The 27,857-nt window shown below is 45.5% G+C and overlaps 1 protein-coding gene across 42 annotated transcripts in view; it reads right to left on the bottom strand.

The window, feature by feature from the left end:
* The window catches only part of SORBS1 (sorbin and SH3 domain containing 1), a 253,422-nt gene that overhangs the window by 116,198 nt on the left and 109,367 nt on the right, over positions 1 to 27,857 (bottom strand). For 25 of the 42 annotated variants that reach the window (XM_055254448.2, XM_055254471.2, XM_055254456.2 and 22 more), the window contains 4 exons: positions 13,877 to 13,931; positions 10,215 to 10,280; positions 7,360 to 7,455; positions 5,193 to 5,321 (listed from right to left, as the gene is read on the bottom strand). In XM_055254448.2, coding sequence (XP_055110423.2) covers positions 5,193 to 5,321; positions 7,360 to 7,455; positions 10,215 to 10,280; positions 13,877 to 13,886 — 301 coding nt within the window. In that variant the 5' untranslated portion in view covers positions 13,887 to 13,931. Of the gene's footprint in view, positions 1 to 5,192; positions 5,322 to 7,359; positions 7,456 to 10,214; positions 10,281 to 13,876; positions 13,932 to 27,857 lie in introns of those variants that run through there. The other 17 variants (XM_063628529.1, XM_063628545.1, XM_063628421.1 and 14 more) reach the window with 1 other exon arrangement.

Raw genomic sequence — 27,857 nt, 5'->3', positions numbered from 1 at the left:
TATAAGGGCTGAACTGGACCCTGGCATCTAAGTCAGAACACAGGGATTGATATATCAAGCCACAAGATCTTTAGACTATACCAGACAGAAAGCTTGGTATCACACCCACCATCAGCTCAGGCTCCCTGTCTGGAATGAAAACACCCTGACCTGGGACATGATCAAGTCACTCTGAACCAACGTGGCCAATGCTCAGACCTGGTGTGGCAACGAGGTCAGGAGGCAGGGATAAGGTGATGAGGTTTCTCCTGGGGGCGGGGAGTCGGTACTAAGATTACTGCCATTCCTTTCAGATGGTTCTGATCCAAAAACCAAGGTCCACATTCAGAGATGAGGAGGCTGATCAGGAAGCTGTGGTCAGGGATCTTGAGTTAAGCCACCACTTGAATGGAGGAGTCTGGAGAATGAGTGTTAACTGGGCAATTTCAAGGGCTCTCTCTGTCACTCCACCCCCGAGAATGTCTCCATTCTCTCAGAGTTCATGTGGATGCAGATGGCTTCCAAATCCACACATTGGACTCCAAATTTCCAAATTCCCATTAGAAACATTCTCCTGGAAGTCTTTCCCTTGCCAAGAAACTCAACATGTCAAAAGATGGAATTCAACATTCTTTTCAGCACTCTTCACAAATCCCCCCAACTCCATGAGTGCCACAATTACTCTCCTAGCCAACCAGGGAAGACATCTCCTGGGCCACATGGAGTCTCACCTCTCTGTGGTCCTTAAATACACCACAAGGAGCCCTGGTCATTTCATTCTCCAAAAGACACTTTGACCCTCAGCCTCTGCTCTTCACTCCCATTCCCACCATGCTAGGGGTGAGGCCCTCATGGCTTCAAACTGAAATTATTTCAAATCTTTAACAAGCCTCTTGAACTGCAGGAACTAGAATGGTTACTCTTAAAAAGCACTTGCTTTGGGCCTGTGCCAAATGCTTGACATGAAAGAGCTCATTTAACTGGGTGTGGTGGCTCGCGCCTGTAATCCCAGCACTTTGGGAGGCCAAGGTGGGTGGATCATGAGGTCAGGAGTTTGAGACCAGCCTGGCCAACACAGTGAAACCCAGTCTCTACTAAAAATACAAAAAAAATTAGCCAGATGTGGTGGCAGACACCTGTAGTCCCAGCTACTTGGGAGGCTGAGGCAAGAGAATCACTTGAATCCAGGAGGCAGAGGTTGCAGTGAGCCACTCCAGCCTGGGTGACAGAGTGAGACTCCATCTAAAAAAAAAAAAAAAAGAAAGAGCTCATTTAATCTCAACAACTCTGTTATGGTCATCTCCAATTTACAAATAAGGCAACTGAAGCCCTGTAAGGTGGAGTAATTTGTCCATACCACAAGTACAGTAAGTGGCAGTGCTCAGCCTCAGTAGAGAACTGTGTGAAACCAGAACTATATCATCTCTCCCAGGTGAGGGGGTTGGGACAAGGACTAGAAATAGGGGGCACTGCTGAAATGTGGGTATCAGGGGACCAGATAGGGACTGGACCTTCCAGTCCAGGCAAATAATCAGCAACTTGGACACCTATAGGCATTGAAGAAGGTGGCAAACAGGGAGCAAGTCAGAGAGGAAGCAGACAGAGCAGCTGGGGGACAAATGCTGTCCCTGGTGAGAAGGGAGGGAGCCAGACGCCATGGGACATTAGCTATCTGCAAAGGCATTGGGAGTAGGAAGCAATCCTTGGCAAGAGCCATCCACTGCCTCACACTTGGGCTCCCAGTCTAGACTGGGCTTGGCTGTCTGCAAATACTGCTGAAAACTGTTTTTATGAAGACAGGGAAGGCCCAGGAGCTCCTAGGCCCCAGGATAGGACAATAGACTGGTATGGGCCAGCAAGTTGTCAATCTGGAGGTTGACATGGACACTGTCAGAGTCAAGAGCCAGCAGGATGCTAGTCAATAGGTAGCATGGTAAGGGGACAAGATTCCCATTCCTGAATTGTCTATACTCACATCCTCATTTTTTTTTTTCTTTTTGAGATAGAATCTTGCTCTGTCTTCCATGCTGGAGTGCAGTGGCATGATCTCACTCACTGCAACTTTCGCCTCCCGAGTTCAAGCAATTCTCCTGCCTCAGCCTCCCGAGTAGCTGGGATTACAGGTGTGCAACACCATGCTTGGCTGATTTTTGTATTTTTAGTAGAGACGGGTTTTCACCATGTTGGACAGGCTGGTCTCGAACTTCTGGCCACAACTGATCTGCCCACCTTGGCCTCCCAAAGTGCTGGGATTACAGGTGTGAGCCACTGCGCCCAGCTTACTGTCATCCTCTTTTAAGCCCACTCCCCAGTGTTAACTCATTCTAGTCTGCTTTGTATACTTAATGAGCACATGGGGCTTGTTTCCTCTACTCAAACCCAGCTTGTTCCTTTTCATCCAAACTGCCCTCCTGTACCATCTTAAATTTATCACCAATCAAAGGGATTTCATTTGTGTGAGGCTAATTTCCAAACTTCTTAAGGTCACAGAGCATTCTGGAGCTAGAAAGGCTTGGAAAGCATCTGGCCCAAGTTCCTCACACTTGATATGGGCTCAAAGTCACCAGGACTTACCCACGGCCCGAAAGGAAGATGGCTGATTACAAGTCCACACCTGACTCCTGTTGCAGCGTACTGCCTTTTGCCCTCACCTAATGCACCTAGAATTACTCTCTTTTCCTCCTTTCCCATCACAATTCCAAGTGACTCACTGAGCACCTGGCACATAGATAATGCTGAATGAATGTATGCTTATTTGGATTCGATGATCTCAATTCACAAAGATGAACTTACTGTAAGGTGTGAATGACTGATAACTATCCCTTAATTCTTCCGAGTACAGTATTTGCATTTTAAAACAATCTGGTGATGGTTTGGTGAAAAAGATGTGGTGAAGTTTCTTTTCACCAAATTAGCTGGTAGAAATTTGTAAGACACAAACGTATTTTGGGACAAGAGAGTATTTCCAAAAGTGCCTCAAATCCACACACAGGGCCGGGCAGGGTGGCTCACACCTGTAATCCCAGCACTTTGCCAGGCTGAGGCAGGTGGATCACTTGAGCCTATGAGTTCAACACCAACCTGGGCAACATGGAGAAACTCTGTCTCTACAAAAAATACAAAAATTAGCCAAGTGTGGTGGCATGCACCTCAGCTACTGGGAGGCTGAGGTGGGAGGACAGATTGAGCCCGGGAGGCCGAGGCTGCAGCAAGCCATGATTACATCACTGTACTCCAGGCTGGGCAACACAGTGAGACCCTGTCTCAAAAAAACAAAACGAAACAAACAAACAAACAAAAAACAAATCCACACACGGCACTGGTAGCACAGGCATGCATCTGGTGGGCATTATTTGTGTTCTACGTCAATGCCGCATTGTAACCACTAGAGGGAGCTCCAGGCTCCCTCTCCACCACCTCCATTTGCTGCCAGAGGACAGGACAGCCGGTTTGTAAGGTTATTTGACTGGGCCAGGAGACTGCACATAAAGCCTTTCTCTTTGCATCATCCCTTAGGATTCTTCTCCAAATGCTCTCTAGCTTGGGAGTGGGTCGTCCCAGTTAGGCTTGGAGAGGCTGGATGAGGTTAGCCTTAGAATAAAATAACTTTGCCTTCTCTCCTCACTCCCACCTTTCCAGCGGGTCAGGAGTCAGGGCTGGGCTCAGGGATGCAGGACCAAGAAGCTACTCTGTTCACTTTTAGGGCTGTGGGCTGCTCGGGCCTGCCCTCAGCCTAAGGATAAAGAAGCCCTCACAGGGACCAACATCACCAGAAAGGGGTTTGTGCTCAAACCCTAGCCTGGGCTCATCCACCAGCATGTGTCCTGGCACCTGTTATGGGTAGCTGGGAAGGAAGAAAGTCAGTTTCCAGGACGCTAGGTCTGGCCATTTCCATCCTACATATCATATCTGTCTTATCACAACACACCACTCCTGCTGCACCAGAGGGGTCTGCATACCCTACTGCCTAGCCTCTCTGGTCCCAAGGGAATGGTCCTCCCCTCCATTCCATTTCTCCCTCCCTTTCCTTCAAGAAAGCAAGCTCCCATCCCCTACAGCAGCAGCTCTCAGATGCGGTCCTTGCACTAGCAGCATCGGCATGAACCTGTCAGAAATGCGAACCTTCAGACCCTACCTCAGACCTGCCAGTGGGAACCCTACATTCTAAAACTCCGGGCTGGGGCCCAGCAACCTACCTTTTTACCCCAAGTGATTCTGATGCAGCTAAAGTGTGAAAGTCACTGCCCTACAGAGTGGAGAGGTGCTGTCTCACCCTAAACTAACTGTGCCTGATCTCAAAGTCAGCATTTGCCAACTACCAGAATACTTGGGCTGTGCAAAGTCGTCTCTGGAGAGACCAAAATAATCTAATCATAATCAAATAGCAGCTAACATCTGTCTATTCCATGCCACCAGGCATGATACACAGCACTTCATACACTTCTTCCTCACAATAATCCTATGAGGCAGATGCAATTATCAACCCCATTCGACAGTTCATTAGGGTTGAGAGTGAATAACTCGACTAAAGTCGCACAGCTGACAGGTGGTGGGGGCAGGGTGTGCACAGAGATCTATCGGGTTCTGAAGTCCCAGTTCTAAACCTCAATACCGCAGGTTTCCCAGGTGATGGGTTAAGGTGGGGAGATGGGCTTCATGTGGCTTCTTTGATCTCCCTTTGCTCCTAGTTTACACTGGGGCTTTGAACTACTCTCCTGATCCTGCTCCCGCAGCTGGCTGGTGGCCAATCCCAGGCCTGAGCCCTCCCCACCTCTGCTTTTCCAGGAGCAAGGTCATTGAGTCATCCACACTTCTCAGTCTCCCCTGGCTGCACCTCCAGCCCAGCCTCGACAGGTCACAGTGAACCTCTAGGAAGCAGGGATGAGCTCTGAGAAGCCCAACCTCTAGCCCATCTCACCACTTACTTACCCTCCATGCCCTAAGCTATTTCAGCCTGCATGAGAGCTGTCTGCAGAGCACTGGCTGTGGTCACAGGATGACCTGCTCAGTCAAAGCTAACATAAAGTGTGGTTATTGCTGTGCCTTCATCTGCAGCATGTGACTGTTTGAGGCTTTGACCACTACCCATCCAAAGGATTTGACTGTGAACCCAGAGGTATCTGATGAACTCACGCCCTCCTGAGCAAAAACACCAGAGCCTCCTCCCACCCTTCCCACGTGGCTTTGAACAGCTTTCCCTAGCTTCCACACACCTGGTTTGCTTTCGTGTTGCGGGGTTTCCTGAGGGCTCGTAGGGCTACTGCTTGGGGTTTCCCTGTAGGAAGACGAGGCCCGGAGAGTCACCGCTCCCTTCCCAGTGCAGATTTTTGTAGGATCCATGTCTGAAAAGAAAAGGTCCAAAATTGAAGACTGAATCCAAGACTCCTGAAGGATTAAAGGACAGTTGGTTAGCAAATTGTTACAGCCGGGGAATGAGATGAACCTGGTTACAGCCACGCGAAGTCTTTGAACACTTGTGGTCAATGAAATTAATCTGTGGGTGGTGGAGAGGGGCAAGTTTTCAGAGGTTTACTGTGCATCATGAAGTTAGGGGAACATGGCAGCAATGGTGAGTTCTGAGTAAATGGATGAGTTATACTATCAGCTGAAAACATTTCAAAATGAAAGCAGGTTTATTCCTTTTATTAAATGAAGTTTAGGTTGGTGAGCAGACTTCTGACCAGTTAGTAAGGCACAGTTCAACAAAGAGTTTATGAAAGATGTTTCAAGCTTCCAGACCATACTTCTCATTGAAGACCAAGTTGGCAACTAAGGAAGTGGGGGGGCAGAAGGGGGGTGGTTCCATGGAGAACAACTACCCCTTGCAGTTTTCCAGTGGGAAAAGGAAAAGCAAATCTCCTTGGATCAGCAAGTCAAGACTCCCGAAATGCTGAGACAGAAGGATAGGCTGCCTGGCGAGAAAGCTCATGAGTGACAGCCTCACTTTCCAAACATAACAAAGAAAACTCACAGCAACAAAAACGACTCAGAAGGCTAAATCCTTCAATGAGCAGTGTCCACCGAGCCTCAGCTGTCTTCACAGGGTCCTGGCATCTCCTACAGTTTCACTAGGGCCTAACAACAGACCCGGGTCAACTTTGAGAGTTTCCTTGAGAAAGATTTCAAAGTACGCTTCAAAAGATCTGCATGCCATCCTGCAGGAAATCAGTCACGGAGGCAGGGAACCGGGGCAGACCACACAGTTCTGGGAGGCACACGCACTGAGTGTTTCTTTACGTGCAGCTGAGCTATGCGGAACGCCACAGTTTTGTTTTGTTTTCTTTTCAAGTTGCCCACAGCCTAGATCCCTCACCTAAAATTGTCACAGTTAGGATTACAGGTTGACATTCAGGGTGTGTGTCTAGGCAGGATGTGAGTTCAGACATCCAACTCATCCCCATTCCTGTCCAAGGGCAGAGAGAAGCAAAGTCTCTTCTCTCCTTCCTTTCCACACCAGCAGCCCCCTTCCAACAACTCAGAATGATCACTAGCGTTAGACAAGAGAATGGACCTGCCTCATCAGCACCTCTTGTATTGAACGCAATGCACGAAACGTACAATGTGTGGTGGGGCAAGCGTCAGCCTTGGAGAGCATCTGACTTATCCAACTCTATCAAGAGGCTAAGCGACTGATGTCACCAAACTATTGGGAAAACTGGTTCATAGTCACTTCAAAAGGATGAGGGGCACACTGATGGATGCAGCCCATCCATAGGTTCCTGGACACACAGCCCAGTTACTTCTGAAAGCGCCATTGGATAAAGTACTGTGTAGGCCTCATGTGTCCCACTTTGTACAGAAGGAAGCGATGAGCCAGGGCTGACATCTGAACTGTACTCCCCCACCCTCTGGAGGGGAGAGGCAGGAAGTGGCTGCAGGTAAAATTGGGGAAGGCAAAGGGGATGCTCTGGGATGGCCCGGTGAGCATCAGAGGCGAATCTAGCTTGGGCACCTAAGGGCAGCTGCTTCAAATTCAGCTGAGTTCAGAGGTTCTCTGTGAGACCAGGTTAATTCTCAGGGAGACTGCAGTTTTTGCTAAGTACTGGGAGCTGGAAACCTCTAGGGAGAGCCTAGGATGTCCATGCACCTCAGACCCATCCCAAAGGGAAAGCGGAGCCTCCGGACTGACCCTTCTCCTAAAGAAAACAGGGGCAAGGCCTCTGTCCTCAGTTCTTCCCCACATTCGCTGGCTCCCAGGAAAACGCACACAGACATTCACGTACACAGAGGGAAGTAAGGAAGCAAGCTGAGAAGTGAGACGGAATGCCTCCTAAACATGCAACGATTCAGCTCAAAGTGCGTATTAGAAAAAAAGAAGAAAGGAAAACCATGCCATGATCCGCTCACAATTAGAGAAAATCAACCGACCCAAGCAGATACCTGTAGGGAGAACTAGGCCTGAGGCGTTTTTCACTGTCTTCACAGGAATGATTTTAACAGCAGAAATAGAGCGTGCGCGTAAAGGGTCGGCAGTTGCTGAAAACACAAAAGGGTAAATGGTGCATCCAGAAAGAACATTTGGGAAACACTCAGGCAGTTGAGGAACTGGGCAGGGACAATAGGAGGAAGTCACCCACACAACAAGAACAATACAAAGGGCAGTAGATGCAGTAATTAAAAATAACCTGCTTTCTCTCTTTAGAGTTCTAGGCCAAGACAACAGACCCTCCCCTCCAACTATCACCCAAATACAGCTGGTCAGTGTTGATCGGTGCCTCCTGCCACACCAGGAGCTTGCCAAGGCTCTGGACAAAGATTTACAGAGGCACACAGGTGGCCTGGCAAACAGAGGAAGGGGAGAGCACTCAAGGTCCCCAGGGCCCCTTGGGAGAATGCTGGGGAGTGGGTTCCGAGGAAGAGGGCTGTGGCCCATGGGCTCCAGATAAGTGGAAGAACGAAGGAACAAGATCGTGAGTTGCCTGGTCCCTTCAGCCATCAGAGCTACTTCCCCTACAGCATAACTTCCGGGGTCTTGTGCCTGCTCCGACAATTGTAGCCCTCTGGCCCCAAGCAAATCAGAGCCCCCATCTGTTAAACAGCAGATGGCCTTGCTCAAACCCACCCTTTCTTGGTCAGGAGGTGCCAAGTGTCCAAGTGCATATGTAGTCCCTGGGCAGCACCCAAGTGCACAGCCCAGGACCCCAATGCCCAGCTGAGCTAAGGCAGAGCAGGGATGCCTGCCTGGGATGTGGTGAAGGCTACCGCTCGAACATACTGGGTGCTCAAACTTACCTATCTGCAGGGTCTCTGGGCTCCCTGCCTGCCCAAATTCTGTAATCTCATGGTAGGCACATTCCCTAACTGTCCTCACACCGAGACTGTTGTGAGGCCTCCCCTCGTCCTCTCTTTCAAGGGCAGCACATAAAGAGGGATGGGAGCTCTGTACAAAGGCGCCAGAGTCAACTGTGGCCACACGTCTACAGAAACACAGCGGGTAGGGCTGTCTGGGAACAAGACTGCCACTGCAGAGTCAGCATCGTGCTGGTGAGCCTGTCAAGGCAACAGAAGGGAGGCATGTCGGCCAGAGACAGTGCATCTTCCAGTCCAACCTGCTGTCAGCTCACCTCATAAGGGGATGGGGCAGTCACACGGCGCCTGGCCATCAATGACTGGGTTGCTAACGACACTACTGCATGGATTAAGACACAAATGTGCTCTCACAGCATCCTCCTGTCTGCTCCACCTGGGAGACGGGCCTGGGGGAGACTTTTGCAACCATTTTCAGAGGAAGAAAGCAAGAGGCTCAGCAAACTGCTCAGGCTCTTTCAGTTCTCAAGTGGAGAGGCTGAGACTGAAGCTCAGCTATCCCAGCTCTGGTTCAGTGACCTCAAGCCACCCTGATGCCCTTCAGGTCACCCCTGCCTGCTTGTTTGCAGACAAAGGTGAGTCTCACCAAGGAGAGAGTGGCACCCACTCCACCTGCCACCCTCCCCCACACGCCTTAAGTCTCCTGTATAAATGAGTTCACATGGATGGGGTCGATGACCCCACAGGTTTTAAACTAATAGGGCCCCCACCCCTCCCCATGCTCCTCACTGGATGCTAAACACATGCCTGCAGCCACTCCACAGGCACTGCCCCTCAGAGTTCCCTAAGTGCAACTTGGTCGAGACTGTCCAGGGCCCCACACCATGGGTGCAGAGGGGCGACCAGGCAGGGAGGCAAGAACAGGAGCATGGCAGGTCCCCTCTGGCCACCAAGGAACCCACCCCCACACCACCTGGGCCCTGTACCCCAGCCCCTCCTAGTCTCTGGACATACCCTCTATGGCTGGTTCCTTTCACACTTTGCCTTGTCTTAAAAGGAACACTTTGCTGACCCAGATGGAAATTACAAAGATCAAAACGCCAAATTGTTTGGAATTATTCTTTGAGATGCATCTTGACTTAAATGCCCAATGCAAGGATTCTGGCCCTTCCTCTTGTATACCCTAAAATTTAGTGGGATGAGCGTTCATTCCAATTCTGAATTTGAAGCAGAAATAAATACAGCAGATCATAAATTCCCTCATCTTGTAGATAAGGGAACCCACACCCACAAAGATAAAGGGCCTCTCAAGATGTCCTGTTCATGAGTGGCAGAGCTGCCTTGTCACTCCAGCTTGAGTGTCCATCACACCACACAGTAAAAGTGGCACCGCGAGCCCCATAGCCGGGCTATCTGTGCAGACACACCGTGGTCAGGATGAAAGTCTCCAGGCTAAGCAGGACCTCAGAGGTCATCGCATCCATCATTCATTTCACATTTAAATCTTTTATCCTAAAAATTTTAAAAACCGAAACTATGAGAGGATGTGCATTAAATTAATGCCACTGAAATAATTTATTTTAATGATTTAGGCTCTTGTCTTAGGGTCAGGACTGTGAACATATCACCGTTTATTATAGGTGAAGGTAAAAGGCTGAGCAAGGGATATTTCAGGCTGATAAATGCCATCTGTGCCAGGCATGAAATATGCCTTGGTCCACGTACCTGATCTGTCATTCACAGCATCCTTGTGAGCTAGGGAAAGTTTTTAATACCTCACAGTGGGAAAATGGCAGCCTCAGACTCCCGAAATGCAACAACAGGCTCCAGGTCTCAGAAAATCAGTGTTGCGAACAGGTCCCCAGTTTCCGGCTTGGTTAGGCCAATGATGTTTGCACCAGGCAGATGGGATGGCCCCGGCCTGACATACTCCGCACCTTTAGAAATGCTTTCCAGTACCAATCCAGACTTCTCTCCAAGGACCTTACCTTTGTCTTGCCCATTGCTGCCAGGTGCCAAGCCATTCACCACAGCTTTGGAACCACCATCACATTCTGCGAGAAAGAAAGAGAGCATGGGGTTTGTGAGTAAGCTGCCCCAGCACTTACTGAGTCCTGTGTGGCACGAGGTACTGGGGTCAGAGTCAGGAGGAAGCAGAAGGGTCCTGCCCAGATACTTTCAGACCTCTAGGCCTTAGTTCCTATGAGGCCCTCTGCCGAGAATGCCTCCTCCTCCCTTCTCACCTGATGGAAATTCTACGCATCCCTGGGGCTCCCCTCGGATGTCATGTCCTCTGTGTTGGCTGAGACTTTCCTGAGTTCTGCTCAGTTACAGAAGCTGAGGCCCTCCCTGCTCACCTGTAGCCTAAGCCCCGCCCAGGTCCCCATCCCAAAATAGATAAAGGCGGGCCAAGGAAGGAAGGCCGGCAGGCCCTGTCGCCCTGGGACATGTGTGCTTGGAGCAACCCCTTCAAGCCCAGAGTTAACCAAGCTACAAACATAATCATGACTAGCTATGGGTTTTTAAACACTGACTTGCCTAGGTGTGAGGATCCATGCTTAGCATTCCATAAGTAGCATCTCATTTTATCCAGAAGACCCAGACCTCCAGAACTAAGAGTTAGGAATGCCTATTTTATAGATAAGAAAACTGAGACAGAGAGGATTCCAGGCCTGCAAGATCACTAGGCTGAAATTTGAACTCTGGTCTGCCAATCTCACAGCTCATCTTCTTCCTCCCCAAATGGGATAAACATTTGGGTTTCCTGATATATATATATATATATATATATTTTTTTTTTTTTTTTTTTTCTATTTCTCCAAATGCTGGGACTGAAGCTTAGTCCCACACCCCTGTAATTCATTAGGCTGAGACTACGTCACCTTACCTAGGCCCTTAACAATCAGCCTCCCAAAAGGGGGGTCGCCTGCTATAAACCACACTGACAGGCCAGTCTGGATGCTGCCTGTGGCCATACACGAGCAGGGCCACTGCCCCACCTGGTGCCTGGGCTTCCCCATGCTGGCCCCACAGGCTGTGGCCTGTTAATTGCCCACACCCACCTATAGGTGAAGGCTAATTCTCCTAGATGTCTGAGTCTCCCTTGAGCTCTGATTTCTGAGATGGGTAGAAGAAGGGTGCTGGTGAGAAGGCCAGAAATCCAAGTACCTGCTCTAGTTCCTTCTGTGACTGTAGGCCTTGCTCCAGGCCTCCCCAAGCTAGTGTGGGGCAGGCAGCCTCTGAGCTACCAGCAGGCCCACCCCCATGTTCTTCATTTCTTTTAATTAAATGTAACAACCAAACTTGAAGAAATTTTGGAAAGGTATTTAAAAATTAGTAACTCCATCTCCTGAAACTCAAGCCTCTGCAGCACAATGTTGGTGTCCAGCTTCCTGAGTTTGATTCAGCAACAGTACACACTAGCTGAGTGATCCCAGCCATATTATTAACCCCTCAGGGCCTCAGTTTTTCCATCTGTGTAATGAGGGTGGCAAACCACACCCCACCTGTGAGGGTTTTCCAGGAGAATGTAACAAGGTCACACAGGTAAAGCACTTCCCCCGGTGACGGGCAGCCCAGCCCAAACTTGGAATAAAAAGAATCCACCATTTTCACACTGCTCTTTCCACCAGTGATTAAAACAAATATTTCCCATGTAGCTACTTTTCTCCTAATGACCATTTTAACAGCGGCATAATATTCCGTCAAGTAAATACACATAACGTACTTACTCGTAACCCCCCTTCGTGTGGGTGATATTTTTGTTTCCTTGGAATTAAGATAGAAATACTCAAGAGTGGGATCATCAGGTCAAAGGCTCCAGAATTTCTGAACTCTTCCTAGGCAACGCCTCCTTCCAACCCCCGACCTGAGAGAGAGATTCTGGGGAGAAATCTCCTGGGCTTTTCCACACCCATACCCTTCTTCCAGGCCCCTCCCTTCCTCCTTCTCTGGCCCTTAAATGCCAAAGTGTAGTAAAGCAAAGTGAGGCCAGTTCTGCCACTGGACGAGAAAGTAGCTTTAGGCTACAGAGAAAAAGTTAAAAACAAAATAAAGCAAAACACTGTGGCCTATTTTAAATGACAACAAAAGCAAAAAGCCAAAGAGACAACAAAACATATGAGTTACGAAGCAGGAGCTACTGGCAGTGACTGAGCCTGCTTAGAGGGGAAAAGGTGCACGGCCTCTTCGCACACAGCAAAAGCACTCAAGGAATTGCTGAGAAGCCAAGTCCCTGGCTTTGCAGGGAGAACTCTGAGCTCATAACAGCAAGAGCCGAAAGAGGAAGCACTTGCCATGCCTTGGACACAGAGCTCAGCACTTTAAAAGCACTGCCTCAGGCCAGGCACAGTGGCGGAGAAGGGTGGATCACCCGAGGTAAGGAGTCCGAGACCAGCCTGGTCAACATGGTGAAACCCTGTCTCTATTAAAAATACAAAAAAATTAGCCAGGCGTGGTGATGGGCACCTGTAATCTCAGCTACTCGGGAGGCTGAGGCAGGAGAATCACTTGAACTCAGGAGGCAGAGATTGGAGTGAGCCAAGATCACGCCACTGCACTCCAGCCTGGGTGACAGATCGAGACTCTGTCTCAAAAGTAAATAAATAAAAGCATTGCCTCACTTAATCCTCACTAAATCCCAATGAACCGGTGCTTTTATTATGTCCATTTTGCAGAGGAAAATGCAGAGAAGGGTCCACCACGGGCCCAAAGCCATGCAGCCAGTAAACAATGAGGTCAGGGTGTGGGCCTCAGCTATTCCACCCCAGAGCCTTCCCAGGTCTTAACTACATACTGTCCTGCTCAGAACTTGGCTAAAAGGGCATTGTATGCAAACAAATGGAAAAGGGTGATTTTTAATCCACAGAGGTCACTGACAACACTCATGAAATACTGCAGGATTAGGAGACCCGGAATAAGATATCCACATGGTCATCTTCCCACCCCACTGCCTGCCCCACCTGCAGGTCTCAGGAGGCTCCAGGGCATGCTCAGTAGCCTAGGTGGGGCTTAATCTCCAGATGGAAACTTCTCTGCTCCAATTCTGGGTTGGAAAGCTGACAGCTCTTGGCTGCATGATGAGCAGGGATCTGTTCCCATCTCTGTCTTCCCTAACCCACGTTTTCTACCTCAGCTCAAAACTAAAAATACTCAAAACTGATTATTTCTTTAGGTCTTGACTTTTACTACCAAAGGCAAAGCAAAAGGGGGAGCAAACTGCTCTACTAGCCTAGATGAAGGAAGCATTAGATTAGTTCACATCCTCGGGCAATTATGGCCAATCAGTTTACTTTTGCTGCAGTCACTCAGATTAAGAAATGCCATGGAGGTGTACACATATGTCAAATTTTATCAAATTTGTATACTTAAAATATCTGTGGTTTATAGTAGGCCAGTTACATCTCAATAAAGAGAGGGCTAATGTGCATGTGAACTGTATAGCACAGTTCTTTGGCAATAGTAGCAGGCACTCAAAAAATCATTAACCATGAAGGTGATGATGGTGATGATGACAACTTAGGACAAAGCTTTGGCATTCACCCAGGTGGCAAAAAATAATAAAATGCCAGAGTGGGGCCTTCAGGGTGCATGGGAAATCTGGGTAAACTGCCCAGTTTGGTAGATAAAAGATGAGTTTAAAATGACTTACCAGAACTCATGGTGGTGGCAGGACAAGTCGTCTGCAACTGGGGCGCTGAACTGCTCTGTAGAAAAACAAACACCACACAATGCAATTGATGAATGGCAGGTTCGCGATAAATCCCAATGGTTAGTATTAAAAATGCAAACACTGTAACCCTTGACAAAAACAGAGCTGAACCAGAAGTCACCTGGCCAGGCTTCTGGTTTGTGGTCACCCACATATTATTGTGACCTTGGGCACATCATTCAACCTCACTGGTTTTAGTTTTGTTGCCCATACTTGGTGCTGATGTTATCTGAGATCCCTTTCAGCTCTAACATTCTATTAAAAACCTCAAGCTACATGAGTGCACGTGGTTTAAAGAGAGGGTAAAGGAAAGGGAAATAAACACTTTTTAGGAGAAAGGTAAAATCACAACGCAAACTGATTTGAGAACTTACTGATCATACTGAATGCTTATATATAGCTTACTACGTACAAGGAAATGTTCTAAATGCTTTAAATATATTAATGCATTTGACCCTCACAACCCTAGGAGGTAACCACTAATGTCAGGTTAGTTTACACAGATGAGGAAACTGAGACACAGACAGGTGAAGCTGCGTGCTTGCTGCAGTGGAGGAGCTGATACTGGAACCCAGACAGCCTGACTTTCTGGCCCAAGTTCCTATGCACTGTGCTCTACCACCTGCAGGTGGAACCAATCCCTGATGTTCAAATGGATAACCCCTTAATTTAGTAGGGTCTCAAAGAAAGCTGAAATTGTACTGACAACGCCCTAATATACATCCAGATCTTTTATTGAGTTATAGTTTGCATATAACCGAAAAATCTATTTTAATTGTACAATTCGATGAGTTTTGACAAATATATACATCCTATAACCACCACCACAATCACAATATACAGCCTTTCCATCACCCCAAAAAGCTCCCATGTGTGTCTCTACAGCCAAGTACCATCTCAGGTCCCTGTTAACGACTGATCTGCTTTCTGTTACTATTGTTTTACCTTTTCCAGGATTTTATATAAATGGTATCATTGTATAGGTAACCCTTTGCGTCTGGTTTCTCTCGTTTAGCATAACACTTCTGAAAAGCAACTGGTTAGATATGACTGGGTCAATTTCTGGACTCTTTTCTGTTTCAGTGAGCTGTCTTTATCTAATAACTCACTGTCTTGATTACTATAGTTTTACATAACCTTGAAATCAGGTAATATGAATGATAGAGTTTAGATATTTGTCCCTGCCCAAATCTCATGTTAAAATGCAATCCCCGATGTTGCAGGTGGGCCTGGTGGAAGGTGTTTGGATCATGGGGGTGGATCTCTCATGGCCTGGTGCTATCTCTGCAATAGCGAGTTCTCACAAGACCTGGTCATTTAAAAGTATGTGGCACCTCCCCCACCCTTACTTATGCTCTTGTCGTGTGACACGCCTGCTCCCCCTTTGCCTTCCACCATGATGGGAAGCTTCCTGAGGCTCCCCAGAAGCCAAGCAGATGCCAGCACCACGCTTCCTGTACAGCTAGCTTACAGAACTGTGAGCCAATTAAACCTCTTTTCTTTGTAAATGACCCAGTCTCTGGTATTTCTTTATAGCTGTGCAAGAATGGCCTAATACAGTGAGTCTTCCAACTTGAGTTTTTTTCCAAAATCATTTTGGCTATTTCAGGTCCTTGGCATTTTCATATAAAGTTTAAAACCACCTTATCAATTTCTACCAAAAAAAGTCTGTTGAGATTTTGACTGGAATCATGTTGAATCTATAGATCAATCTGTGGAAAAGTAACATTTTTAACAATATTGAGTCTTCCAGTTCATGAGTATGACCTATCTCTCCCTTTTTCCAGGACTTCTTTAATTTCTCTTGGTAATATTTTATAGTTTTTTCAAAGTACAAGTCTTGTACATACTTCGACTAATAAGGTCTTACTGAACACATCTGAAGGTCACACAATCTGAAAAACAAGTCCTCGGGGTATGTAGAACCTCGATATTTCAAGTGTGATCCACAGGCCAGCAGCATTCACATTAGCTGGGAGCTTACTGAAAATGCAGAAGCGGCCGGGCATGGTGAGTCACGCCTGTAATTCCAGCACTTTGGAAGGCCAAGACGGGCGGATCACCTGAGGTCAGGAGTTCGACACCACCCTGACCAACATGGTGAAACCCTGTCTCTACTAAAATACAAAAATCAGCCGGGTGTGGTGGTGGGTGCCTGTAATCCTAGCTACTTGGGAGGCTGAGGCAGAAAAATTGCTTGAACCTGGGAGGCGGAAGTTGCAGTGAGCCAAGTTCGTGTGTGCCACTGCACTCCAGCCTGGGTGACAGAGTGAGACTCCATCTCCAAAAAAAAAAAAAAAAAAAAAGTAAAGAAAATGCAGAAGCTCAGACTCCATCCTGTACCTACTGAATCAGCATGGGCATTTTAACAAAATCCCAGGTGCTCCATTTGCATTTTAAGGTGTGAGAAGCAATGATACAGAGGAAACCCCCGGTTCACGAATTCTGTAATAGGGATGTGAAGATATGGTATGAAGGTCTGCAAAAGAAGACATGCTTTAGCTTCTTCTTTTAAAAAAGCTGAAGTTGGACACTGGTTTCCTTTCTGGATGGTTGCTTTGCTTACTGTCCTTCTAATTAACAGAGTCGAATGCTAGGGATGAAGAGGAAATCATTCTAAGTCCATCTCTGCAGCCCAAATCAGCAGTAACTTTGCCTCTGTTACTGTCAAATACATCTGAGACTATCTATGACCTTCAATAGCTGTCCCCACAGACGGTTCTCTAAGCTGTGGAAACATTTGTTCTTTCCATCGAGAAACACACAACCTGCTGTTATCTGTAGGTCCTCATGTTTTCCAATCCCAAGTTTTTGATACCTTAGTTTGCCTCCCAGGATCAAAAGGGTTGCTGTGATACCATCCAAATGCTTTTATTTTATAAATAATTTTCATGAGCAATTGTATTATGTTAAGGTTTTTATTCCTTTTTTTTTTTCGAGACAGGATCTTGCGCTATCACCCAGGCTAGAGTGCACTGGTGTGATCACGGCTCACGGCAGCCTCAAGACCTCTTGGGCTCAAGTGATCCTCTCACCTCAGCCTCCCAAGTAGCTGGGACCAGTCATGCACCACCACACCTGACTAATTTTTTAAATTTTTATTTTGTGGAGATGGGGTCTCTCTATTCCCCAGGCTGGCCTCAACTCCTGGCCTCAAGCGATCCTTCTGCCTCAGTCTCTGAAAGTGCTGGGATTACAGGTGTGAGCCACCACACCTGGCCTTTCCTCAATTTTTAAAGCATTATTGAAGAAATCTTTTTGTTTCAACTGTGAAGCTATCTTAACTGAAACTATTTTCATTCTTTTGTAAGTTCTTTCTAGCCTTTAGATACATAAATAGCATGTACACTGTTGTAAACATAATATCTGGACAGCTTTGTGTTCTAATTTTTAAATCAAATATTTCATGAACATTTTTCTGGGATTCTATATAGTCAGCATATCCATCATTTTAATGGCTGTATTTCATTGTAATAACCCTCCATAATCCATTTACCAATTCCCTTTGTATAGTTTAATTCATCTGAATTTAAAAAACAAGTACAAAGCACACAGCATTCTTAGGCTGGAGAAGAAATGAATGGAGATGTCTTATGAACCAAACAAAAAGGATACCTCAACTCATACATGATGAGTAATCACTGTCATATGCGGATACCCCTTTGCACATTTCACATTTCTCAATATAGAAACTACTAACTTCTAAGTGTCAGCCCCCTTACTTACAAACTGACCTAAAATAGACACAGTCAGGGATAATCTTCAAAATATTTAACCATCATTTTGCCACAAATGTCTACCAACTGGAGCAGACACCAGCTGTAGCACTCTCTGGGAGGCCCCTCCCTGTGCCTGCTATTAACCATTTAATGGCTGGATGCTGAGAGGGTAGAAGGAGAATGGATCCTGGATGTTAATAGACTACTTTGATATTTTAAGAGCTAGTATGACGATAGCATGTGACAATGACAATGCACAGGTGAGTACCAGCTCTTGCACATGAGGACTTTTTGAGTAGCAGGTTCTGTTGTGTGTTCTCACTCTGGTGATTGAATCTGCAGCAGGTGATACTAACAAACAAGGGATAGTTTAAAATAAAATTAAAAGTGCTGAGGATGAATGAGCTGATTGAAGAAAAGGAACTGCAGCAATGGCAGCAGTGCCAAGGACAGTGCCCTGCGTCCAGTCCTCCCCTGTGGTGGCAACAGCAGCAACATCCTATCCAGACTATTCCAGGGCCTGATTCTGGCTCTGATCCCAGCCAGCTCAGCCTCCTGGAATTCCTGCCCCAGTTCTGAGTGCAGTTCTCCAACCTTCCATAAACTCCGTGAACTACCCAACATCTTGCCAATAAATCCCTTTTCAGTTTGAGTTCACCAGAGGTGGTTTCTGGTTATCTGCCACCCAAGAACCTTGACCAGCAGAAGATGGGAAGGAGAAATCCCCAAGGTTTCATCTGAAGAGGAGAATCTTCATTCCTCCCTCCTGACATGAGGCTGACCAGATCTGAATCCCAAGTGGCTCAGCAGTGGTTGTGTCTCTACAACCTTAAGTGCTCAGAGCCTGGGCAGTGAGGACGCATCCATGAAACTACACAAACTGAGCTTGACCAGAACACTGAAAGCTTTGAAAATCATAGTCTGGTCCCTGCTGTTTATTTAGAGATAATATGGGCCATTACAATCAGATGAGAACTTGAGAGTTTATTTTACATAAAAACCTGTAACACTTAATATTTATTTAAAAACTAAGCTGTAAAGAGCCTGATTTGGTTGAGTACATGATGGCACGTCTTTGGAATGTCTCTTACAAGTCCCCTCCAAATGAGCCAGGCACCTTTGGGTAAAGGCCAAAAGGACAGTGTACCATCTAGTGGCAAAATCAGACAACTGCAAGTGGGCAGTAAATCCCCTTAGTGAGTTGCAGTGTCACAGCTTGGGTGTGCCAGCGGGGAGTCAAACTGCCATTCCACACTTTGAGCTGCTTGGACCTGCCGTACTTGGTCAAAGTACCACGGCATCAACACAGACATTCCATGAGAAGAACAAGATATGAAGTGGCCAGAGTCGTTACGAAAGCATCCAGATAATTAATCGTTCATATTGTCCCCCCACCCCGCCAATTCCATTGACCCTATAATTCTAAGATAAGTTTTGATGACATAAAGTGATTAATTACTAAAAAGCCAAAGTTGTACTCATGCTTCAAGCTCAAAAACAATCAACTAAATATGGGTTGGTTACTGGGAAAGGAAAGTAAGTCCTTATATGGATAGTTTAGGGATATATGACTAGGGAGAAATTGAGTATGTCTGTAAAAATGAATTCAAGGTCCTGCAAAGGTTCTTGGAAAACAAAGAGCCTTTAAATCTCCTAGCCAGCATGCTCCAGCTTCTCCTATGCACTATGGTGTTTTGACTCCATAGCTCCCCCATCCCCAACAATAGATTGTAAATATCTGGAAAGGAAAAACTGCATCATCCTCAGCACTGGGCATGCTGTAGGTGCTCAGTCACGGCCTTTGCTCTTGCCTCTGTTTAACCTCCAGAACCTAACTTCAGAGTCTTAACTTCAAGATAACCAAGAGCCTCATTAACTCCACCGTGGCTCCTTAAAAGGGAGACAGCTCCCCACTTGAACAAAATGCTGGTTATGCCTTAGCTTTAAAATCCAATCTTGGGCCAGGCGCAATGACTCACGCCTATAATCCCAGCACCTTGGGAGGCCGGTGCTTGAGGTCAGGAGTTCAAGACCAGCCTGGACAACATGGTGAAACCCCATCTCTACTAAAAATACAAAAATTAGCCGGGCATGGTGGTGGACGCCTGTAGTTCCAGCTACTCTGGAGGCAGAGGCAGGAGAATCACTTGAACTCGGGAGGCGGACGTTGCAGTGAGCTGAGCTTGCACCACTGCACTCCAACCTGGGTCACAGAACAAGACTCTGTCTCAAAAACGAAAACAAAAAAACCCAGTCTGGTACTGGGCGCCATGGCTCACACCTGTAATCCCAGCACTTGGGAGGCCGAGGCAGGCAGACTGCTTGAGTCTAGAGTTCAAGACCAGCCTAGGTAACATGCGGATGCCCTATCTCCACCAAAAATACAAAAATTAGCTGGGTGTGGTGGTGCACGCCTGTAGTCCCAGCTACTCTGGAGGCTGAGGTGGGAGGGTCACTTGGACCCAGGAGGCCTCAGAGGTTGCAGTGAGCCAAGATTGTGTCACTGCACTCTAGCCTGGGTAACAGAGTGAGACTCTGTATTTTAAAATATATATATATATATAATCTGGGACTTGACTTTATATACATACAGCTACTTCCAACAGCTTGAAAAGAATAGAGACAGCGCACAGAGCCCCAGAATAAATGCTTGGCCTTATTTCTTTGTACTTTGCAGATCCACTAGCAGAGCCACGTTTCTCCAATTTTTCAACAGCTCCTTCTCTTCTCAATCTCTATTAATGTCATTTCTCTTCAAATGCACCCTCTACATTATTGCAAAGGGTGCAGAAGGCTCTTCAGAAAGCCAGAAAGGATAAACACTGAGTCGCTGATACTTCCTTTCAAGGGGAAGAAAGTGGGATAAACTTGACCCTGACATTAACTTCAGTCTAGAATCCCATGACACTCCTGGGAGGTCAGAACACAACAAGCACGAAGTTTCTGTAAAAAGACCAATGTTTCTGGAGAGGGAGCAATAGGAAAACACATCAGAAAGGCCATCCTCCACATCCTCTCATTTCCTCCTGGAGTCCCTCCAACTCGGTTTCCGTTCTAACCAATTATCTGAAATGGCCTTCAGAAAGGCTTCCAGTGCACATGCATGGCCAAGTCCAACGGTTTCTGCACTGGTCCGGGCTTCACTGATCTTTCCACTGCATTAAGACAGTTAACTCCTTCCTCCTCCCCACACTTTCTGGTCTTGATTTCTAAGTGTCACTGTGAACTGATTTACACTGGGCCATGAGGATCCTTCTAGAACAGGGCCTCTGCAGTTCTTCAGGAGTTTAGGGAGCCAGAGGGCCCTCAGCTGGTCTTTATTCTGTTCCAACTACATGCTCACTTCTTTAGAACCAGAAGCATCTATATAGGTTACCCAGCCCATTTTCCTGGTTTTCCAACTGTGTTGGAAGGAGGTTCCATGAGCCCCCGCCAGCCACTGTGCTGGCACCCACCTATGCACTCCCCAACTTTCACTTCAACCTGGGTCAAATTTCAATGGGGAAAAAAATTCCACAGGGCTCCTATACACTCAGAGGGGTTGGCTGGGCAGTATGGCGGGCAAGGGAAATGCAGCAAAGCTTCCGGGAAAGAATATTATATCTAAAACACAGGCCTGATGATACAATTCAAAAACATTTCTTTAGTACCTACTTTGCACCCAGGAAAGTGCTTGGCCCAGGGGGGGACCAACGTGATCAGACAGGATTGCTGTCTTTGAGGCCAACACAGGGTTGTAGGGTGGCAGGCAGGATTGCTGTCTTTGAGGCCAACACAGGGCTGTAGGGTGGCGGATGTGGTCCATTTAAATATAATACAGTGGGATAACCCTTCTGCTAGCAATCTGGCTTAAGTGTCATGGGAGCACAAAAGGAAAAGGAATAAATTCTGCATGACAGAGAGAATCAAGGAATGAGTACCAAAATTTTCCAATGTTCAATGACATACCTTTTAAAATCACCTCAAATGTCACACTTTTGGAAACATTGATCTAAAAATTCCAGTCCAAATTTAATGTGCCATAAGACCCTGAGGGATCACGTCCCAGTTATTTTTCCAGTCTCATCTCCCTCACATCCTCCCATGAGCCCTAAACTCCACATGTACCATACTTGCTATTCCCACTGAATTCTGACAAGAGTTCCCATTTCTAAGCCTTTAATCTTGTTGCTTCCCACTAATGCCCTTTCCCTCATCTCCTCAAATTTAAGGCCAATCCCAATAGCCAGATGCACTAGCCCAACAAAAACTAAAGGTTTTTTATTTTCATCTAGTTTTTATTTTATTTTATTTTCTGTAGTTACACTGGCTAGAAATAGTTTTGGTTTTGATTCCTATTAAAAGTCATGAAGATGAAGAACTCTTTTATTTTGGAGACAAGAGTCTTGTCCTCTCATCCAGGCTGGAGTACAGTGGCACAATCTCGGTTCACTGCAACCTCCGCCCCCTGGGTTCAAGTGATTCTCGTGCCTCAGTCTCCTAAGTAGCTGGGATTAGAAGCACGTGCCACCTTGCCTAATTTTTGTATTTTTAGTAAAGATGGGGTTTCACCATGTTGGCCAGGCTGGTCTTGAACTCCTGACCTCAAGTGACCCACCCGCCTCAGCCTCCCAAAGTGCTGGGATTTACAGGCGTGAGCCACCACACCCAGCCAAGAACTCATTTTAATAAGACCTATTTATGATCACAATATTCAGAAAGCCCATGCCCAAACTCCACTACCAATATCAAACTCTTGTTCCAGGTCCATGCCAGAGAAGGGGCAGATCTGGAGCTAGAACATTTACCACCAATAAATCTGCAATCATTTTATTTTTTTACTTTTATACTTGAGTGGAACCTTTAAATAAATATAAAATGTTGACTTCCAACCCAATAAGCAAATTCAGCCCCCCAAACAGTTTCAAGTCTTATAAATGCAGTATTGTGCTTCAAACAACAGAATTTAGGAGATAATTTGTAATTATATATTACATTGTCTAACATATTAAAATGCGTGGCTTGCAGCAAACAAAATAGATGAGTTAATATCCTTAATCTAATGTAATCATACTAATTGCCAAGAAAAATATTTTTAGACACATGAAGAAATGATTCCCAGAAGACAAAATGCAAATAATAAACAAATCTATGAGAAAACGTTTACTTAACCCAACTAGTTAAAAAATATATTAAAATAATGACTAACCATTTTTTCTACTTCTTACATTAGTCCAAAAATGTTTTAAAACTAACAATGTGGGCAAATGCAAAGACATTGGCTTTTTCCTACACAGCCAATGACACTACATTTTTATCATTATCTTCAGCAATACACACCAAGAGCTATGTAACCCATACCCCTGTGCTTTAGGAGAATCTAAAGAAAGAAGCTTGAATGACAATAGCTATACATACAGAGATGTTTACCGTAGCTTTATTAGTAATAGTGAAAGCCTTGAAATCCTCTGGTGTTCAATAACACAGGGGCTGATTACCTGACCACACACCCACTGCGGGGACTGCTGAACAGTTATGAGAATAACTAACATAGACCATACAACATGGGAAAAGACTTCTCATAAGATTAGGTGACTACAGCAGGGTATAAGTCTGTGTGACATTTGTGATTACAATTTTTTTTTTTTTTTTTTTTTTTTGAGATGGAGTCTCACTTTGTTGCCTAGGCTGGAGTGCAGTGGCACGATCTCTGCTCACTGCAACCTCTGCCTCTTGGGTTGAAGCGATCCTCCTGCCTCAGCCTCCTGAGTAGCTAGGACTACATGCACACACCACCACGCCTGGATAATTTTTGTATTTTTAGTAGAGACAGGGTTTCACCATGTTGGCCAGGCTAGTCTCGAACTCTTGACCTCAGGTGATCTGCCTGCCTCAGACTCCCAAAGGGCTGGGATTACAAGCATGAGCCATTGTGCCCGGCTCTGTGATTATAATTATATAATAGGCAAAACGCATATATATAGTAAAAAGAAAATACATCCAAATTCTAATAGTGATGGTGGTAGCACGGAATTATGGGTAACTTCTTTTTTCTATTTTCCAAACTGTTTATAATGTGGTTATAATACATTTCTTTTCTAATGACGAATATCCTTTTTAGCTCCTACATGACATTTGATATGCAATTGTGTAATATTTAGAACCTGAAAGAAAAAATTCTAGGAGACAAGCTAAAAATGCCACTGACAGTCATGTCCATTAGAACATGGCAGAGCCACCTGATGCCATCTTCCACAGAACTTGTGGAATTCTAACATTCCTCATCAGTGATTGCTTTTGTTTAATGAAGCCAAACTACTCCCATGAAGTTCCTTAGGAGGATGAAGGGGGCAATAAACGGACTCGACTGTTCAGCCAGATTTCCTAAAGAAGTAATCGCACCAAAACATTTCATCTTAAAATAGTCAGCAGGAGCTGCCAGGTGACAACACACAAACTACCCCCATTGCTCCCAGTGCCTGCTCACTGCCAAGTCCCTGCTTCTAACCCAACTTCATGGCATTCCAGAGCCCTGAGCTCCTTCTCAAATCCTTTATATGTAAAACTCCGGGCACACACAGTTTCTAAAACACGCATTGTTAACCAAGACAAGTCTTAAATGCAAAAACTGGCCTATTTGTGTTTCCCAAATATGGTTGTGTCTACAGAACCAAAACAAAGCTGTCTAATTGTGGCATTCAGCACATTTGGAGCCTTCTCTTTAGAAAATCCAGATAACTCAAAATAGGGCAGATTCCGAAATTCATGAGATAAAAGCAAGACATCTTAACTGTTTAAATCATAAATATATAACCTCAAAATAATAAAGGCAAGCCCAGGACACAGAGCCATTTTTCCTCTGAAGCAGTCGCTATACAATGTCTACCAGTGAGAGGTCATGAATGAAAGCATTTTGGATTCTCAGGAGAATCAAGGTAGGGCCATAGTCCACAATATAGGTAAACGAGATGAAGAAGTGCTGTGTATGGCTGGAAAAAAAAAGGTTAAAAAGCTGAAAAGCAGTCTGTTAGAGCTTGAAAATGGGAAAGCAGGGCGGGTTTGATATGGCAGGAGAGGTCTCTGCTCTTACAGCCAGTCCACAGTTCCCTCTCAACTTTTCTTTTAAACCACAAAATCCCTGAGGCTATGTATTTACCACATCATATATTATACAGACATCTGCAGTACAGACCCATACCATGCTCAGGAATGAGGGAACAGAGGCTCCATTCAGTAAAAAGACTTTGGGTCTTTCGCAAATACATAACTTAAATACTTCAGTTCATAATACTGGCTTGTTCAGGAATTGCTTATTTTCCTTAAGAAGTTTTGAACTTGTAACTGAATATATATACTAACCTACCAAAAAGGTAATACAAAACACTGCAAACACCATCTTTTCTGAGAAAACCTCTCTTCTCGGTGGCATTTGTTTAATAACTGAGGTGGAACACATATATACAGGCCCAAAATCAATAATCCCTGAGCACAGGCTCTGAGGCCATGGACCACATCAGATCATTAGCACCTCACTGTAATAAATGCAAGACCTTGGCTCGCATCACTCATCCAGTGAATATATCGTATTAGCTACTTTTATCTATCCTTATTTATTTTTACCCTAACTTTAGGCAATTTTTGAATATATCAGGTATAAAAGCACGACATCCAACCACTGAAATTACAGTACAAATTTCTGTAATGAGTTTTCTTCAAACCAAGATAAAACCACTAAAACATTCAATATAATATCAAGCTCACAGCAAAAATTCAATGAAAGTATTTTTTTAAATCTATATTGTCTTCAGACTATCTAGAAATAGGTTGGCATTATACATTTATATACTAATATATAAAATTAGTATCTCTGTGTTTATATTTACACAAACACACATATAAACACACACACACACACAATTTGCCTATATTATAGGCTTACAAGGACTCTGGCTCAGTTGGCATCTGGCACACACTTCTGACTTGAGTTGTATATGTGCCTGGTGGCTGCAGGAAAGCAACAAAAAGCCGGGTGAGAAGAACTCAATTTGAATCCAAACTTTGGCAGAGCTGTGCAAATTGAGAAGTCCCTTAATTTGTCAGCCTCGGTTTACTCATCCATAAAAGGGAATTAAAAATACTACTTTAGTCCGGGCATGGTGGCTCACACCTATAATCCCAGCACTATGAGAGGCCAAGGCAGGCGGATTACTTGAGGTCAGGAGTTCGAGACCAGCCCGGCCAACATGGTGAAACCCTGTCTCTACTAAAAAAATACAAAAATTAGCCAGGTGTTGTGGTGCGTGCCTGCAGTCCCAGCTACTTGAGAGGCTGAGGCATGAGAATCTCTTGAATCTGGGAGGCAGAGGTTGCAGTGAACCAAGATTGTGCTACTGCACTCCAGCCTAGGTGACAGAGTAAGACTCTGTCTCAAAAAAACAAAAACAAAAAACCTACTTACATTAATTGTTTTTTGTTTTGTTTTGTTTTGGTTTGGTTTGGTTTGGTTTTGAGATGGAGTCTCGCTCTGTTGCCCACGCTGGAGTGCAATGGCACAATCTTGGCTCACTGCAACCTCCACCTCCCGCATTCAAGCAATTCAGCTGCCTCAGCCTCCCTAGCAGCTGGGATTACAGGTGCATGCCACCACGCCTGGCTAGTTTTTGTATTTTTAGTAGAGACTGGGTTTCGCCATGTTGGCCAGGCTGGTCTCAAACTCCTGACCTCAGGTGATCCACCCACCTTGGCCTCCCAAAGTGCTGGGATTACAGGCATGAACCACCGCACCCAGCCCATTAAGTTGTTCTTAAGATTAAATTTTAAAATACAGTTGCCCCTTGAACAACACACATTTGAGCTGTGAGGGTCCACGTACATGTAGATTTTTTTCAACCAAACTCGGAGCAAAAATACAGCATCTGTAGGATGTGGAAGCTGCATATGTGGATGGCCAACTTTTCCTATATGTGAGTACTGCAGGGCCTGCTGCAGGACGTCAGTCTGCTCAGATTTGGGTATATGTGGGGTCCTGGACGAATCTCTATAGCATACTGACAGATAACTGTATATATGAAATACTGTAAATTGTTGTGTTATAAAAGGAAAAGTATTCTAGCAAGGGTATTGGGTCTATTCTTTGTTATCCTTTGTTTATTAACAGACTAATGAATGTGATCATTGTATATCTGATTATGAGGTTGATATTACCAATACTTACCTGTACCAAACATCAGGTTTTATGAACTGAAGCAGGATTCAAGAACCAAACAGTCAGTTTCCAGGTCTGCCTTCCTATGCCAAGTCTAGCAATGATGGACATTGTTGATAAAAAGCCTCACGTTTTAAAAGACTTCACAGTTGCTCCCTCCTTAGGTTCAGGTGCCAAAGAACCAAAGCATTATTATCAAGACACACTGATTGTGTATGCATTCTGTGCAAGGCCCTGTGCTCACACTACAGAAGCAGAGGTGAACCATCTCTTCATTTCCTAAATGCTCACTGTGAACCAGCCACTTGACACATCATGTCATTTTTAATCCTCAGAACACCTAGTAAGGTTTCTACACCTATTCTGCAAATGGAGAAACTGAGCTTCAATAAAAGGTAGAAGGCTCATTGAAAAGTCTTGCAGAAGCAAGCAGGAAAGCTGGAATACAGGTCCTGGCTCTGGCTCCTCAACCCAGGATCCTTCCACTTTGCCACATGACCCCAGCCAAGAAGACACAAAACAGTCCCTGCCTGCAGCAAGATGCTCTTGTGTACAAAGGTTGCCTGGAGAATATACAGACCTAAAACAAAGACAAACGGATTGTCTTTGGGGGCTTTTTCATCCAGCTATGGCAATAAAATTATCGAAGTTATCAATAAAGATAAGAAAGGGTGTTTGCCCTCAGAGACTTTATATTCTAACTGGAGAAATAAGGCTAACCCTTGAAACCCTGATGACCCACTACAAACAGCATGGAAGAGTATCCATGGACTGCCCTCTACTGCAGGAATCTTCCAGGTAAGAGAATGCCAAGCTTCACAACTTACCTGGGAAACACCCAGGCACATGCTGACAAAAGCACAAAATAGCCCGTAGTTCTCATGGTTTCAATTTCTTTATAGAAAATCTTCATTAGGGGAAGTTAAAAGGGAATAAAATCACCTACAGCATTTGCTAACAGACTTTAGGAAGCAACAACACCCACCAACATCCCTAGACTTAGTATAACTTGGGTTTG

Source organism: Symphalangus syndactylus, chromosome 2 (assembly GCF_028878055.3).
Source record: "Symphalangus syndactylus isolate Jambi chromosome 2, NHGRI_mSymSyn1-v2.1_pri, whole genome shotgun sequence".
Classification (NCBI taxonomy): Eukaryota; Metazoa; Chordata; class Mammalia; order Primates; family Hylobatidae; genus Symphalangus; species Symphalangus syndactylus.
The sequence above is the reverse complement of the archived record's forward strand: the minus strand, read 5'-3'. Positions and strand labels throughout refer to the sequence as shown.